Source organism: Osmerus eperlanus, chromosome 13 (assembly GCF_963692335.1).
Source record: "Osmerus eperlanus chromosome 13, fOsmEpe2.1, whole genome shotgun sequence".
Taxonomy (NCBI): Eukaryota; Metazoa; Chordata; class Actinopteri; order Osmeriformes; family Osmeridae; genus Osmerus; species Osmerus eperlanus.
Window position 1 is genome coordinate 232,317 of NC_085030.1, and position 15,677 is coordinate 247,993.

The following is a 15,677-nucleotide window of genomic DNA, read 5'->3' on the forward strand; positions in this document are numbered from 1 at the left end:
AGAACTAACAGAGCAGGAGCACGCTCAGCAGGGAATACACATGCACACACACACACACACAAAGCGGAGGAACACCACATGCTTTGGGATACTGAATTACATAAATACTCTCATACACTTCCCACTGTATTACATTTCCCCTACTTTTACCAAGGCCGTAATCATAATACATATTGGGGGGGATGTCAAATCTGGTCAAAATGTCCCCCCCAATTTATTGATATAAAAATATAAATGTGCTACGCTACGACAGGCAACCACGCACGCTGTCTGAAATTATCATAAAACATTTAATTCATCCCCCCAATGTTGACTCCATGGCTACGGCCTTGACTTTTACACCCTGAGTGTGTGTGTGTGTGTACTCACCCCTCCACTGTCCCTGGCAGCAGTAATGGCTGTCACTCACTCCTGACCCTGTCCTCTAGGGGGCGAGAGAGGGAGTACTTTGTATCTTTGTCTCTTTTTCAAACTGTTGGACTGACTTAAAGATTGTGGTCTATCCAACTGGACAACATATTTCCAGACTGTTAAATTATGATGAATTACACACTCAAAATGAGAGAGAGAGAGAGAGAGAGAGAGAGAGAGAGAGAGAGAGAGAGAGAGAGAGAGAGAGAAAGCCAAGTTATATCAGTGTCTCCTGCTGTTCTGATTGAGCTTTCTGGTGGAGCGCTGTTCTAAATCTCCAATCTAATTTAGGGACCATCGACCACATCTCAGAGGAGGACCACAGGACAAAAAAGGAGGTGAAGAAATAGAAGAAAAAACGAGGACAGAATTCCTATGGAGTTTTGAGCCGCTTCCAAGAACTGGGAGCTTTAGGTTGTCTCTATTCCCTCTCCTGGAATCTCCCCCCATTAAGACCTTATAAGGAAATCTGGAGCCATTTTATTTTTGGGATCATGGAAAATGTAGCAGAGCTTTCGATAAACATTCCCTGGTTCGGTCTCTCGCAGGCTGCGATCGCAAAGAAAGATAGTTTGTCACTGCTGCTGTTCAGACTGCCTGACCCTCCCCCACTTCTCTCTCATTGCCTTTTCCAGGCACAGGCAACAGCAGCCCCACTTGAAAGGGAAAAGAGATACAAGGTGATTGAGAAATCAAAAAAGCCTCCTCTCCTGCATACTCACCAGATGTGACAGCACCCCGTCCACAGGCTGAAGAAATAACCTCTCTGCATGTCTGTGTGTTGGGGTCTGAGTGTGTGTGTGTGATCCCACAGCCTGTTTCCCAGGCTCCTTACTCTGGTTCAATGTCACCCTCCTCATCCTCACAGTTTCTCCCTCACAGCCCTTTGCTGACCAGTGTCGAGGAAGTGGTTCGGTGAGCAGCCCTGGCTGAAACTTAAGAGCCTAAAGTTAATAGAGGTTTTAGCTTGGTGAGCTGGCCCAGTCTCACAGACGTAGCTGTAAGGAAACCCAGAGATGTCAGCACCTTCCTGCAGCCTCACAGACACCCTGATGGGCAGCCCAGGTAAGGAAGTCCCTTCTACCAAGACCTCAACTCTGCTCAGGCTGAGACAGCCAGAAGCCTGTCAGAGGTGGCTCTGTTGTGGTTCTGATTCCTTATTGGGCCTGCGAGGTCCGAAAAATGGTTACGCCACCATCACACAGCCCCCCACCCTCACCCTTACCCTCATCCCCTTAACTCTTCTGCTCAGACAGCCAGGAAACTCTCACTTGAGAAAGACAAGCTGAAAAAGACATCACCACCTGCTCACATCGTTTGTGTCTGTAAAGCACCCATTTGTCCATGTCTCTGTGTGGGTGTGTGCCTGGGTGTGTGTGTGCCAGTGAAGTGCTCCAGCGTGTAGCAGAGCCTCAACTCCTCAGCTCTGGTCAGAGTGTTTAGACAGACACAAGCTTCTCCTGATAACAACCCTGCCGCATGCCCAAACATTACCATATATGGTTGCCTCTCATTTCTCCCATCTCCCTAAATCTCCAGGACAGGAAGCGCCAGTGTGGGGGCAAGGGGGGGGGGACTGGGGGTGGGGGGGGCTCCCTCTCCTCTACCCTTCTTCTCTTTTTCTGTTTCCTCTCTTTTCATCTCTGTGGGTTTCTAAGAAATAGGTATGACAGGAGGGTGCGTGGCTAAGGGGGTTGTGATTCAGAAAGCCTCAGGGAAGAGATCAGAGACAAAAGTGTCACCAGCCTCCATACAGGATGATGAGGATGATGAGGATGACCAGTCAGGGCCAGGGTGCCGGGAAACAGACATACCGCCACAGCGCTTCACCTAAACAGAACACACTCAACACTCCAACCTAAACACCCAAAACCTCAACACTAATGATGTGGCCACTGTACAGAGCTGCTGCCAGTTATTGTTATCTCTCACATGACCTGTCCACTTACTGTAGACATTACTGCCTACTGGGCCCCTTCTGGATCAATCACCTCTGGGTGGGGCAGGAGAAAACACTTCATTTAGCAGACACTTTTATAAAAATCGCTGTACAAACAGTATGTGTGTATGTTTGCGCTTGTGAGAAGATCTAATATGTAAGGACACCTTTCCGTTTTCTCTAGCATCAGCACAGGGAGGGGGAGGAGGAGTTTACTAGCCAGAGAGGAAGTGACACAACTCCTGAAATATTCCCAGAATGCAGAGGGGTAGGATCTGGATTGTCAGTTAGGGAAAACAGGGTAGAAGATCCTGCTACTATCAGCATCTAAAGACACACAAACTTAACCTGTGTGTGTGTGTGTGTACAGGCAAATCTAAATGTGTTTGTTTGTCTGTGTATAGTGGGGTTATGTGTTTGGGCTGTTGTGTGTTTGTGTCTAACAGAGCCCATATGAAGCCTCTCCTCCTTTAGCCATGTGAACAGACGCCTCTGGCCAGTCCCTGAGGAGTTCCCCCCATCCCCCCACCCTTCTGGTGTTCATGTGAAAGTGACCCTGGGAACGGGGGTCCCCTGGGCCTGGGGGGGCCGAGATGTTGGGGGGGAGAGGTTGGAGTGATGCAGGGGGACAGGCTAGAGACTGAGGGCCACTCGAGGGTCATGGGAATCCATCCTCAGTTACAAACACACACACATGCACCCACACAATACGATACACACATAGGCCCCGAACCTCTCCAAACAAACACAATATTTCCTGTCATCGCTCTATCATCCACAATTTTATTGAACTATCCATACAATTCTTCCATCTTTCCGTTTCTCCATCTGTCCATCAGTCCATCCTCCCATCCGTCCTTTCATCACAGAATTGAGATCTACACGCCATTTGACACTTCAGCTCTACACATCTTCTGACTCACATCTCAGATGAGGAGCACAGGATTCTATGTATAGTTCAACAAGGTATGTGTGTGTGTGTGTGTGTGTGTGTGTATGTGTGTGTGGCATCACCACATTGGCATGTCCTTCCAGACCCAGGGACACCCAGCTGGATACATCTGCTATAGCTTCGATCCATCTTCCTTCCCCCTCTGATGTCTCTCTTACCTGACATCTATCCATCTCTTTAGTCTGATAAAAAGGCCAACACCACAACAACTCAAAAGTTACTACATTACCCATCAGCCCCATCCACCCTGCTCTCTGTCTGGCACGTCTGGCATGTCGCAGGTGTGTGTCAGCACGACAAAGACCCCCTGACCCCCGAGGGGGGAGGGGGGGGTGGGGTAGACCTGGGTAGACCTGGACATTGACCTGGGGCCCTGCCATATTCCCTGCTGTCTGTCTGCCTGCCTCCCCCTCCTCTCCCCAGAGTACAGCCGTACGCTAATCAATCACCGCTGGCTGATGAGTGGGCATCTCCATGGAGACGACTGTAGGAACTTCTGTGTCACTGAGCGAGACCACTACACGCACACATCGACAACCCCAGCAGAGAACAGAGACATCAGATAAACCCAAAACAGCAGAGAAACCAGCTGAGAGTGGTCTTACCTGAGTTCTGGTGTCTCTCTGGTCCTGGTCCTGGCCTGGTCCTCGGCCTCCGTTCCTGCCCAGGAAGGATGATGTCTGCTGGAGGAGGCCTGGAGGTCTGGGTGGACAGGAACGGGTGAGAGGTACAGAGAGATAAAGACAAAAACAGACAGAGGGAAAGGTAGAAAGAAAGGGAGAGAGAGGGAGAGAGCCAGTATTCGAGGTTCCTCCAGACTCCAGACTGCCTTATGAAGTGGGGCCGGCCTGAGAACCACACACACGTCTGTTACCTTATAAGACCACAAAAGGCGGGTCTGCAGCCTGACAACGCCCCTCTGGCTTCACGATTGGCTAGCATCAGGGCCCCCCATGACCTCTGCTGTGACCTGTGGCGTCTGGGGAGAGGGAGGGGGAGGGGCAGGGTGTTGGATGGGGGGGGCAGGGCTTGTTTCCCCTGCGAAGGAGGCAGCATTTGACCATTTTCATATTTCTTCTAAATTTGGAGATTTCTGCGCGTGCAGGAACCTTGGCCGCCTCACCAGAGGTCCATGTGGACTCCATTACAGGGAGAGGGCTGCCTGCCTGGGAACGGCAAAGACTACATACACACACAAATACACACGCAGACATGCATTTACACACACGTGCGAGGACACACGTTTGCACACAAATACACACGGATGCAGACACATTCAAACGCGCACACAAATACGCGCTGACACACGCACAGCCACACACACATTCTGACGCTACTTACTGTAATGGACTTCCACTCTTAAGATCTTACTGCCCCATATGGGCAAACCTCTGGCTGCAGACAGACCTTTGAGAGAGGGGGGAGGAGGAGAGAGGGGAGGGGAAGGCGGGAAGGGAGAGCAAGAGAAGAGAGGGAGGCTAAGAGGGGAGCAAAAAGAGAAGGAAAGGAAAGAGAGTTTTGCTTGCTTGGTAAGTGGAACCATTGAGAAAAAAATCTTACCGACTGTCTTTCTGGCATAAGAATCTCTCTCAAACATACACATAAACACACAAGGATGCATACTGTATGTACACATACATGCATAGACAATGTGACCCCCCTGTCAGGCTGTATCACTCAGACAGCAGGAGAGACCCCATGACCCCGCCAGCGACCCGGAACAGGAAGTAGCATCACGACAGTGTCCACAAGGATGTCTTTTGGTCTGATGTCCAGGAAAGCTTCACCGGCAAGGCCAAGAAGCCAGGTGGTGGGGTTCGATTCCCACAAGGTTAACATGCCCTGTAATAGGCAGACAGACTGGTCCATGTCTGACACTGAGACTACTGCACTACTGCAGAGAAACATTCCAGGGGGGGAGGGAGTGATTTTGTGTGGGGGGGGTGGGGCAACAGGAAGTGAGAAAAGCCAAGGAATCAGCTCATCAAACTAATTGGTCACAGAGAAAAAAATGTATTTCCTGTGGCTGAGAGAGTATGAGAGGGCAAAAAAAAAAAGAATGAGAGTGAAAGAAAGTAAAAAATAAAATAAAAGAGAGATGGAGGGAGAGAGATTGAGAGAGGGAGATGGAGAGGGATTGACAGTACAGAAAGAAAGGAATGAAACAGTTGAGAGCAATATTACCAGAGAGAGTGACATAGAGAGAGCGAGAGAGAGAGAGCGAGAGAGAGAGAGAGAGAGAGAGAGAGAGAGAGAGAGAGAGAGAGAGAGAGAATAGACAAAAATATTATAAAGAGGGTGACAATAGAGTCTAATGTCTTTCAGTGTATCATTTGTGTTGTTGTGTCATGTTTGTAGTGACTGTGGTTCTATCAATGTCTGTTGTTGTCCTCATGTCCTGACTCACTGACTCACACAACTAACTACTCAGGCCAAAGCCTTGACCTTGTTTCTCTCTCTCTCACACACACACACACACACACCCACACACTCATACAGAGAGGATTTCTCCTTGTCGTGTCCAGCTGCGAGGTCAGAGAGATAGAAAAGACTGGTCTCCAGAGGTCTGCTGGGGGTCTGGGAAATGTCACTCATTCAGGGAAGCCCCTCCTTTCCACACACATAAGGGGGATAGAGGGTCTTTATTAGTGGAGTGAACTTCGGAGCTAGTCTAGGTCAACCCTCTCACCCCACTCCTCCCCCTCGCCTCCCTTCCACTCATCCTCTCTCTCCCAGGCCTTAAAAAGGCAATGTTTGGAGTAGAGAGTGTGTTTACATCAGGAGAGACAGGGGCCATTAACCAGACCAGCCAACCAGAGACTCACGCCTTGGCAGCCCCTCCTCTCCTCTCCTCTGCTCCCCTCCTCTCAACAAGGACAAAAAAGATAGATTTAATCGAATGGTTTTAACATGAAAATGTCTCAATGAAGAGCATCAGAAGTCTCCCCTCCTCTCTTATGCATGTGGATCTCTTTTCCTTACATGGACTTAAAGACCCATGTTTAAACATAATGTGTATGTATGTGCATGAATTATATGTATGTATGTACTACTACCTTTAAATACAATTTGTGTCAAGTTCTGGAGATCATTTCAACATGAAACAACAATATTTAAATGTTTCATGTGGAAATTTTCTCCAGGCCTAGACACATCTTTTTTAATGACACAATCACACGTTCTTGACCGCTCCATGTCAGAGGAACCAATGCAACCGCAATAACTGTTATGAAATTGAAGAGAACGTCTATGTTCCTCTCCACTCCCTGCCTCCCCTCCCCCAGACACCCTGCCTTCCTACATCAGAGAGATAGTCACCGTTAGTAAGTGATGCAAGATGGCTTCTAAACATTCTTATTAGAAAATATTCCATAACATATATAAAGAGCAAAGACCCTTGTAATCTTGGTCAGAGCCAACCCCAGTAAGCGTCTTCATCAGAGCTGCAGGGCTTTGGCCAAGACACTTCACAAAATCCTTTCTATTGATTGTGTAGTTTGAGCTCCATTTCAGAGTTCAGCCAGAAGACTACAGATCCCTGGTCTGTCTCGCATCCAATGCGATTCTCCAGGTTTATCTCTCCTCAGTGGAGTCAAAGGGGGAGGAAGGGGGTGACAGAATCCCAAAGGAGATCCAGACACCAAAAGGAGGGGAGGCTGTAGAGGAGCTGAAGAACAGGTGGTGGTGTGGCTGGAGGAGAGATGGGGTCATGGGGACAGATACAGGCGTTCAGGCAGGCACACAGGCAGGCTGATGTGTAGACAGGTCTAGGACTGACAGACAGAGGTGGCAGGACTAGGTCCTTATAAGGCTAGATCTATCAGCCCTCAGGAGAACGACACAATTTATCTGTAGGAACAAACCCAACACATCTAAAGGAAGACACAAGAGGCTGTTACCCTGCAGACTCATTTAATGACATGAAGAAAGCGAGAGGGTCCACAAGTTGTGATGGAGATTTAAAGATGAAGGAATAAAAAGATTAACAATGAGGAATTTTAAGTCACACCAGTGCAAATAATAGACATATTAGTGCAAACACTGATATCTGTTCTATCTAGACCCTAGATTCCTTCCTCTAGAGGCCAAAGTACAACCAGCTCTATTGCTCTCTCACCCTTCTCCCTCTCTCTTTGTCTCTTCCAGGTTTAGTTTAGCTCCAGCTACTCTGAAGGGGACATAACTTGCCTCTTTTGGTAATTGTAGCGCGAACAGCGAGAGAAGAAACCTGTTTGGAGGGTTTGCTGTCTGCATCTCCAAGGCGTCAACAACCTTGACGACCCTGTTTACGTTATGACTGGCACACAGAGGCCCTTTAAAACGGGAGCCAATCAGAAAGCCAGATTAGGAATCAGGAATAGAATGCGTCTTTCTCAGAGGTCCTCCAGGAAATCAGCTGATGTATGAGGATGACTTACTGGCACAAACTTCCAGTTTGAGCGTATTATAGGGTTATGTATTTCCTGTTCCTGGAGGATAGGAGCATCTGAAGATGACACAGCTTCATCACCTAGACACACCACAGGTCCCAGGAAGACAGCAATGTGTTAGTGCGTGTTATAAAGAGTGTAACCGAGTGTGCTAGTGTATGAGATGTGCTGGGACTACCTCCACAAATCTCTCCCATCTTCCTGCTTAGACAAGATGAAGGAGACGGCTCAGGGATATGGCACACCTCGCATGTGTCACAGGAGATAAACACCCAGACAGGAGAGAGTCCAGACCTGCTCACGCTGCTTGGCTGAAAACATGGAAGGGGGGGGGAGGGGGGGGGGGTGCAGGAAGACATGGCGAAAAGAGATATGTCCGAGCCGATCGGGGGTTACAGGAGGATGATATAAGTAGTGAAGCAAGGGGAGGCGAGGGGTTGGGGGAGGGTGAGAGGCAGAAGTGGAAAAGGGGGCAGGAAGAAGAGGAAAGTAGATGAGGAAAAGGAGGGGCATGTTTGAGTCTGTCTTCTCTCCTGCTAAGAGGGGCTCATGGATGATCTGAGATGTTTAAATCTAACTGAGTGTGTCATTCCGAGCTCCCTTTCTTCTACCTTCTACACAGACTAGTTATCTGATTGGCTTTCTGGGTGGAAAGGAACCAAATCTCAGATGGAAAAAAACTAGATCTCAGAAAGACAAACCACACAAACACAATAACACAGACGCAGTGCATTAGATTCCGTTTTCCCTTTTTATTATGTGAAATAGTTGTTTTTTATATAAACATATAAAACAAATCTTGGAAGATCAACGAGACACAGGGATGTCTGTACACAGGGCCGTGTCCTGCCTGACCAGCTGGAGGGGGTCTGTACAGAGAGGAGACATGGCCGGAGCTATGAGCACGGCCTGGGAGGGGGGAGGCACCTATACCACACACACACATACGTACACACGTGTACGCACACACACAGCAGCAGCAAACATGGGGCCATCTTCAACCTCATTATCCCCCATCATAATTATCATCATTATACCTCTGTTGGTCCGAAACTCCAGTGTGCTTCATACAAGCCTCCATGATGACAGTCACAATATACTGATTCAGCAACCCCACCAGAGACCTGCTGCCTACGCCACCCCGTACTTCCTCTCTCATATCAAGGACAGTATACAGAAGGAATCGTCAGAAGTCACAAACGGCAGACATGGCCACCATTTCTACAGCATCCTAGCTCCAGGTCCACTCCCCTGTAGCAGCAGTTTTCTAAGGAGCGTATGTGTGACCCCTGCATGTTTTCTTTACAGGTTCACCGTCTCCTGGTCTGTTGAATTAAATCCTAGTCCTGCAGGAAAGTCGTCGTCCAAGATCGGACGGCCAGCCAGGACACGCCAAGTTGTGGTGCCGTAGAGATTTGAACAGGCTTTTACAGAAGGGACAACTCTTTAACACCCCCGCCTGGCCTCGTCCATAAAGCCACTCCACCAAACCTGGGTCAAAACACTAAATGAAATGACTTGAAATATTTATCTGTGCTCAATTGATCTTGCCTGGCACAATATAGCTAATTGGCTTGTCTGAACATCAGCAAACTCTTACGGTATAAGGATCAGGTTGGATTAGTCCTCTGCTTCAGTCAGACTGTGAAGCTACTGGTCCACCCCATAGATCCAGATGATCACTGAAGGTCTTCTCTGCTCTGCTGGGCAGCCATCATCTATCAGGCTCATTCTTTATTCTATTCACTTTTTTATCTTCCTGGGTTAGCATAATTGTGACACACATACTATACCAACACAATCACCACACAAGCTCTGAACCAAAATACCACTCATGCACACACACACACACAACGGGAAAACTTAAAAGAAAATAAATAACACAAAAAATCGGATGTGGAGAACAAACCAAGACCAAATAGTTTTGTGTCTCAGAGCAGACAAAGGACACTTCTATCATGGTGGAGGGGAGGGGGGGGGGGGGGAGCAGCAAACCTGGGGTGAAATACTCTCACAAACACTGGCATACACTCCTGGCACACTTGCTTTCAGTTGACCCAGTCCAATCTGAACCAGAAGTGCCAGCTCTGAGGTAATCAACAAGCATCTTGTTTGTTTGTCAGCGACCTGGGTCTGGGGGACAGTTATTGGTAGGCCTCTGGCAGTGGACTCACTTCTCTCCCTCCCTCCCTCCCTCCCTCCCTCCCTCTCTCCCTCTCTCCCTCTCTCCCACACACACACACACACACACCGAGCAGCAGTAGCGGTGGAGGACAGAGCTGTTTAACAGAACCCAGCACTCAGTCACACAGACACACACACCACCAGTCAGCCATCTCTCTCCCCACTCACCTCTCCTGCAAAGTCAGGTCAGCTAATACAAAAACAAGGCAACTAGAGACCCCCCCCATCCCAGCGCAGTCTATCGGTGGAGTAACAGTCAGAGGTGAAGGGGAGGTAGAGGGGGTGGGGCAGGTCTAGATGTAGTCGTCGTCCACGGGCTCCCCCCTGACATCGCAGTAGTGGATGAAGACCACCACCACCCTCTGGAAGACCCCTCGCCGCGCCTGCCGCCGCTCCGAGATCTCCTCCCCGATGGTCTCCATGCAGATGTCGGCCGACAGCTGGCCCTTCCTGCGGGGGGCGTAGATGGTGGCTGGGCGGGAGGGGGAGGAGAGACAGGCGTGTGTCACGTGGAGGTGTGGTGAGGGAACGTGTGTATCTAAGGTTGAACGGGCTTAAAAGGATGAGGGGTTACACGGGAGAGGTGCGTTTCTCTGTCTACTAAGGTGTGTGTGTGTGTGTGTGTGTGTGTGGGGGGGGGGGGGAGGGCGTAGCTAGGTAACTCACTGCTCTCATCATCCTCAAAGTCGTAGCGGGCGTAGCTGTTGGGGTCTGCTGTCCTCAGGGTCCTCAGCCAGGGGAAGTCTGTAATCATGGAGTAGGGAGCTCCGTCTACCACGCCTGTTAACGGGGACACACACACACACACACACCTCATCAGAAACACCAACAAGCTCCCACAGAGAAGAGCCGTCCAGTATCATCGGATCTCCTGCAGAACAGGAAGAGCATGCCATGATGTCGGAGGTGACTTCCTGTCTCACCCTCCAGAGTGTAGATGTCCCGGCCCCACGGATAGCTGGGATGCTTCCTCACGTCCTCCTCTGTCCTCGTCGCCTCGGGAAACAACTCATACTTGATCAGCTCCCTGGAGGACAGAAACACACAGGGTTTAGTATTTAGATGTGTGAGTGTGTATGTTGTAACACAGACACAGGAAGTCAGAAAGGAAGTATGAATGCTCCAGAGAGCGGAGCAATGACTCCAGCCAACAAGCTGTCTACGCTTGAAGCTGAGCAGGAAACCAGCACCACCTGCTGGCTGGAGTTGGAATAACAGGACAAACTGTGTGTGTGTTTGTGAATATACACATATCTGATATCTTCCTAGTAGACGGTGGCCTTTGCGGCTGAGTCTGTTTCTACATGCGTGTCTGTTGATCTTACTGGCTGATGTTGGCAATGGTGTCCATCCAGCTTCGTATGCGGACCTTGTTGCGTACGTTTGGGGGGTTGCTGAACTCGTGGACCAGGGCGATGTGGTAGGGGTAGGGCCCCCGGAACAGCTGTCTCTCCAGGGCTAGGGAGTCGATCTAGGGCACAGGACGCACAAGTCACTGACGACAGACTCCACACACACACACACACACACAACACATTCAACCATACACATAAAACAAAAATGCTTATCGTTTAATAGTTGTATTATTTTTTCAGGTTACTTCTCTTTTGGGGATATTTAAATACTATCTGGAATGGGAAGGTGACTTCTCATGACTGACTTCCTGCCTCGGCACAGGTGACATCATCCTGACCTGCTGCATGGGGCGCATGTAGATGATGCGGTTTCTCTCCGGGGGCATGCGTAGGATCTGATCCAGGACCTGCTCCATGTCCAGCTTCTTACACTGGGCAAAGTCCAGGCGGTTGACGATGGGTGCGCTGTCCACACGCAGGTGCTTTAGGACCCTGCAGCGTGTAGCTGGGGGGGAGGTAGAGTACACACACACACACACACACATCCTGAGCACGGTCCACAGGGGCAGCTCTCAGGAGTGGAGAGACTCCCACTTTAAACACACCGCTATGCAAGCCTACGTGATAGTGTTTTCTGAAGTGCAGAGCCGGCGTTAAAAAAGATGAAGATGTGTGTATGTGTTACGATGGCCGGTGTCTGGGCGGAACAGACCTACCATGGACAAACATCATCTTGGGGCACTCCTTCAGCACCAGGTCCGTGATGCCACAGTTGGTGAGGGTGATGCCAACCAAGTTCTTAGACTTCAGACTCAGCACCTGGGGACACACACACACAATCAGGGTCTAGCAAAACTTGGGCAGGACTATTCCTGTATAAAGTGTGTGTGTGTACCTGTACGTGGTCGTCCTCAGTGACAGGGTCCGAGGTGCTGGTGGATTTGTCGGCTGTTCGTTTCCTCTTCACCGTGACCCTGGGCCTGGCTCTGGACAGATCTAAACAACAAACAAACCCATCAACCAACACCGTTCAACATCAACATTACCACCACACATTATAACATAACAGACGACATGAGTTATATTATCATCATCAGTAGTATTACAGAACCTCCCAGAGTTTATACAGACAAAGTGTCTCACCAGCCTCTGCCTCCAGGGGGACTGAGGACAGTCGGCTCCGAGCTCGGGTGAGTGGCCTCCTGGGGAAGCCGTCTCGAGGGCCCCTATCCTGGGCAGACTCTTCTCCCCTGGCCCTCCTGGAGCCTGGAGCTTCTGTGCCCTCTCTCGGCCCCCCTGCCACGCTCCCTCCTCTGGCTGGACTGCACCCTGCTGCCTCCTCTGCTGGATCCAGCCACCCTGGGTTCCTGGTTGGGATCCTTTCCCCCTCTGCTGCCCCAGGAGAGGCTGAAGGGTCTGGGGGGCAAGGCTGGCCTCTAGTCCTTGCCCCTGGGGCGGGGCTGTAGCGAACCCTGCTGCAGTAGCAACCCGCCCTCACGCTCCTCTCCTCCTCCACCGCCCCTCCTCTCCTAGGCCCCGCCCCTTCCTGACTAGGCTCTGCCCCTCCCCTCCCAGGCCCCTCCCCTCCTCTCCCAGGCCCCTCCCCTCCTCTGTCCTCCTGATTGGCTGAGTCCTCTCTCCAGCGTATGGAACACACACATCCTCCTGTGGTGGAGCCTGCCCCCCCAGCCTCTCCTGCTCCAGAGCCACCACCTCCAGACCGAGTGGCTCCGGACCCCCCAGAGGCAGCTCCAGACCCCCCAGTGGTGCTCCAGGTGGCACCCCCGGCAGAGGTTCCTGTTGCCCCCCTGTCCCCCAGCTCAGTGGCTGCTTTCATGTCAGCCTTGATCTGGTCACTGGTCACCTGACAGCCCTTCTCACAGCTGGGCTCCTGGAGGGCAAGACCTCGCCTGCGCAGGGGGGTCTTCCCTTTACCTACACACACACGAGCACACACATTTAGATGGCCGAGGCTACACATACACAGATACCACATAACAAGACTCCACACTGAAACAACACACACACACACATTTGTACGTACCGCACACACAAGCCATGCTGTAGACACTACCTGTAACTTCATCTGCACGGCAACACTCACTGCTGGGGGGGGCTGGGGGGTCCTGGCCAATAGCAGTGCTTATCTTGCATGTGGGTGTGGCCTTTGGTGTGGGCATGGCTGCCTCTGTAGCCCCTCCCCCACTGTAGGGGTGCTGGGGACAGGAAATGGATGTGGGACAGGAAGCAGGCTGTGGCCTATTAGCCGGCTCCTCCTCCTCGCTATCAGAGTCTGACATCACCACAGGGGGATTCTTCAGAACACTCTGGACCCCACTAGGACCTGGGGCAGAGAGACCAGAGGACCATGGAGGGAGTGAACGTGAGCGAGAGAGATGAGGATCATGGAGAGAGGGAGAAAGAGAGACAGAGAAAGACAGGGAGAAAAAAAAAAGACAGGGGTGAGGAAGAGAGGCAGAGAAGAAAAGACAGTGAGAAAGAACAGTGAGCGAGGGAATAAGCCTGGACACAATTTTAAAAGGCCGTCCCCTTCACAAACCAGTGTGATTTGTGTGCGTCTGTCTGATGTTGTGTCGCTACCTGCTTGCTCCTCGTCCAGCTGAGGGTCAGGGGGCTGGCTGGGCCCAGGGGCCTCCACCCTCACCACCACCACCTCCTCCGCTCGCACTGCCCTCGCCTCCATCTCCACAGGCTCTTCCACGGCTCCGGCCCCTCGGAGAGGCCTGGCCTCGGGCTGCAGGTCCTCCTGGCCCAGCCCCCCCATCCCATCCAGCCCGTTCACCTCGGCCAGCTCTGCAGCAACACAGTGGCAACACACAGATTTTAAGTGTGTTGTAATAGCATCCTAACCCAGTTAGCAACCTTGCTTTAACCAGCTGTTAATTCTTATGAGCAGCTGCTGTGTTAAGCCTGTTCTGAGCAGCTGGTATGTTCTAGGCCTGTTCTAGCAGCCTACCTTCCGCATGGTGCTGCTGTCGGGGGGGAGGAGGGGCCTCCTGGTTGTGAGGAGGGGGGGGGCGGGGGGGGCAGGTTAGCCTCGTTGTTGTTGTTCTGGTGGTGGTTGTTGTTGTTGTTATTGTCGTTGTCATTGTTGGAGTTCTGGTTGCTGACCAGCGCGGAGGAGACCCCGATGCCTGTCCCAGCGCTCAGACCAACACGGGCACATCCCTGAGGGACACACACACCGCGCTACTGATGTCTGAGCCTCCAATACCCCCTTTCCACCAACGTGAACCGGGACCTAGTTGGGAGCTGGTTCTAGAGCCGGTTCGGAGCTGGTTTAATTTGCGAGCCTTCTAAGAACCGCTTTGCTTTTCCACGGGCTAGAGAGCCACTACAGCCAGGTCTTACGTCACTGTATATGTTTCATATTTCCCACGGCAGCGCCAAACACAAAGGATCCACACATTATTGTTGCGAGAACGGTCTTGCAAGACCCCGAGGACGGAGAACAAATTGAGATAGGTTATTGAAAAGTCAGAGCAAATTTACAAATTAGCCGTTTCATCAATAAAGTAACCACATTTTCAGTGACTACACTGCCCATTTCTCGTCACATTTTCATTCAGATGCTGATTTACACGTACCGTTTAGCTGAAATATGAATAGTAAAACCTTATAGTAATGGCGGTCAAAGGATTCTGTTCGTCTTGTTGGTCACGGTAACCCCACCCTCAGTCCCTGACGCAAGTGGTTTTTAGTTCTATACCAGCAATGTTTTGGTGCTACTTAAGAACCACTTTCCCAGATTTGGAGCTGGTGCTTTGGGTGTCGAAAGAGAAAGAACTGATTTGAAAATAGGCTCTGGCTCCGAACCAGCACTCAAACGGCCTTGGTGGAAAAGGGGTATAATATGCTGGGGTTAAGATGCTCTCAGTCGTATGTGAGGTGTGACCAGGCTGGGTGATTGTGTATTCCAGGTCAATCCTACCTTAGGTGGTTCTCTGAACATCTGGTCCAGGGAGATGAACTCCAGGCTGGGCAGCAGCTCGATGAACTGGCTGAACGACTCCAGCTTGATGGCATGGCAACGTACCAGAGTCAGGTCCACTAGCCTGCTCCACCGAGAGTGGTCTACAGAGGAACCACACACACAGAAAGTATCACACACCAGGTGGGCATTACTGGGGTTTGTCTGTCTGAGTGTGTTGCTGGTGTGTGAGTGTGTGTTCCAGTTTTGTATACCTGTGATCCATGTGTGGGGGTTGTGCAGGTGGGGGCAGTTGTAGATGACAAGATATTTGATGGAGGAGAAAACCTCGTTGACAGCCTTCATGCCGATGTCTGTGATGATGCCCGGGTTCTCAATCACGTCAGCCAGGCCATACTTCACCAGCTCAGAGTGACTCATCTTACCTGAAACACACACACAGCCAATTAGTTTC

General features: G+C 50.9%; 1 protein-coding gene across 1 annotated transcript in view; it reads right to left on the bottom strand.

Moving 5' to 3' along the window:
- Nucleotides 1-8,470: 8,470 nt before the first annotated feature.
- Nucleotides 8,471-15,677, bottom strand: part of fbxo38 (F-box protein 38) — a 9,854-nt gene continuing 2,647 nt past the window's right edge. The window contains exons 5-18 of the mRNA XM_062476891.1: nt 15,478-15,648; nt 15,224-15,366; nt 14,249-14,460; nt 14,155-14,168; nt 13,873-14,085; nt 13,316-13,615; nt 12,415-13,206; nt 12,167-12,267; nt 11,988-12,090; nt 11,610-11,776; nt 11,242-11,387; nt 10,840-10,943; nt 10,583-10,696; nt 8,471-10,388 (exon numbers count right to left, since the gene is read on the bottom strand). Of these exons, the coding sequence (XP_062332875.1) occupies nt 10,210-10,388; nt 10,583-10,696; nt 10,840-10,943; nt 11,242-11,387; nt 11,610-11,776; nt 11,988-12,090; nt 12,167-12,267; nt 12,415-13,206; nt 13,316-13,615; nt 13,873-14,085; nt 14,155-14,168; nt 14,249-14,460; nt 15,224-15,366; nt 15,478-15,648 (2,759 nt within the window). The 3' untranslated portion in view covers nt 8,471-10,209. The remainder of the gene's footprint in view (nt 10,389-10,582; nt 10,697-10,839; nt 10,944-11,241; nt 11,388-11,609; nt 11,777-11,987; nt 12,091-12,166; nt 12,268-12,414; nt 13,207-13,315; nt 13,616-13,872; nt 14,086-14,154; nt 14,169-14,248; nt 14,461-15,223; nt 15,367-15,477; nt 15,649-15,677) is intronic.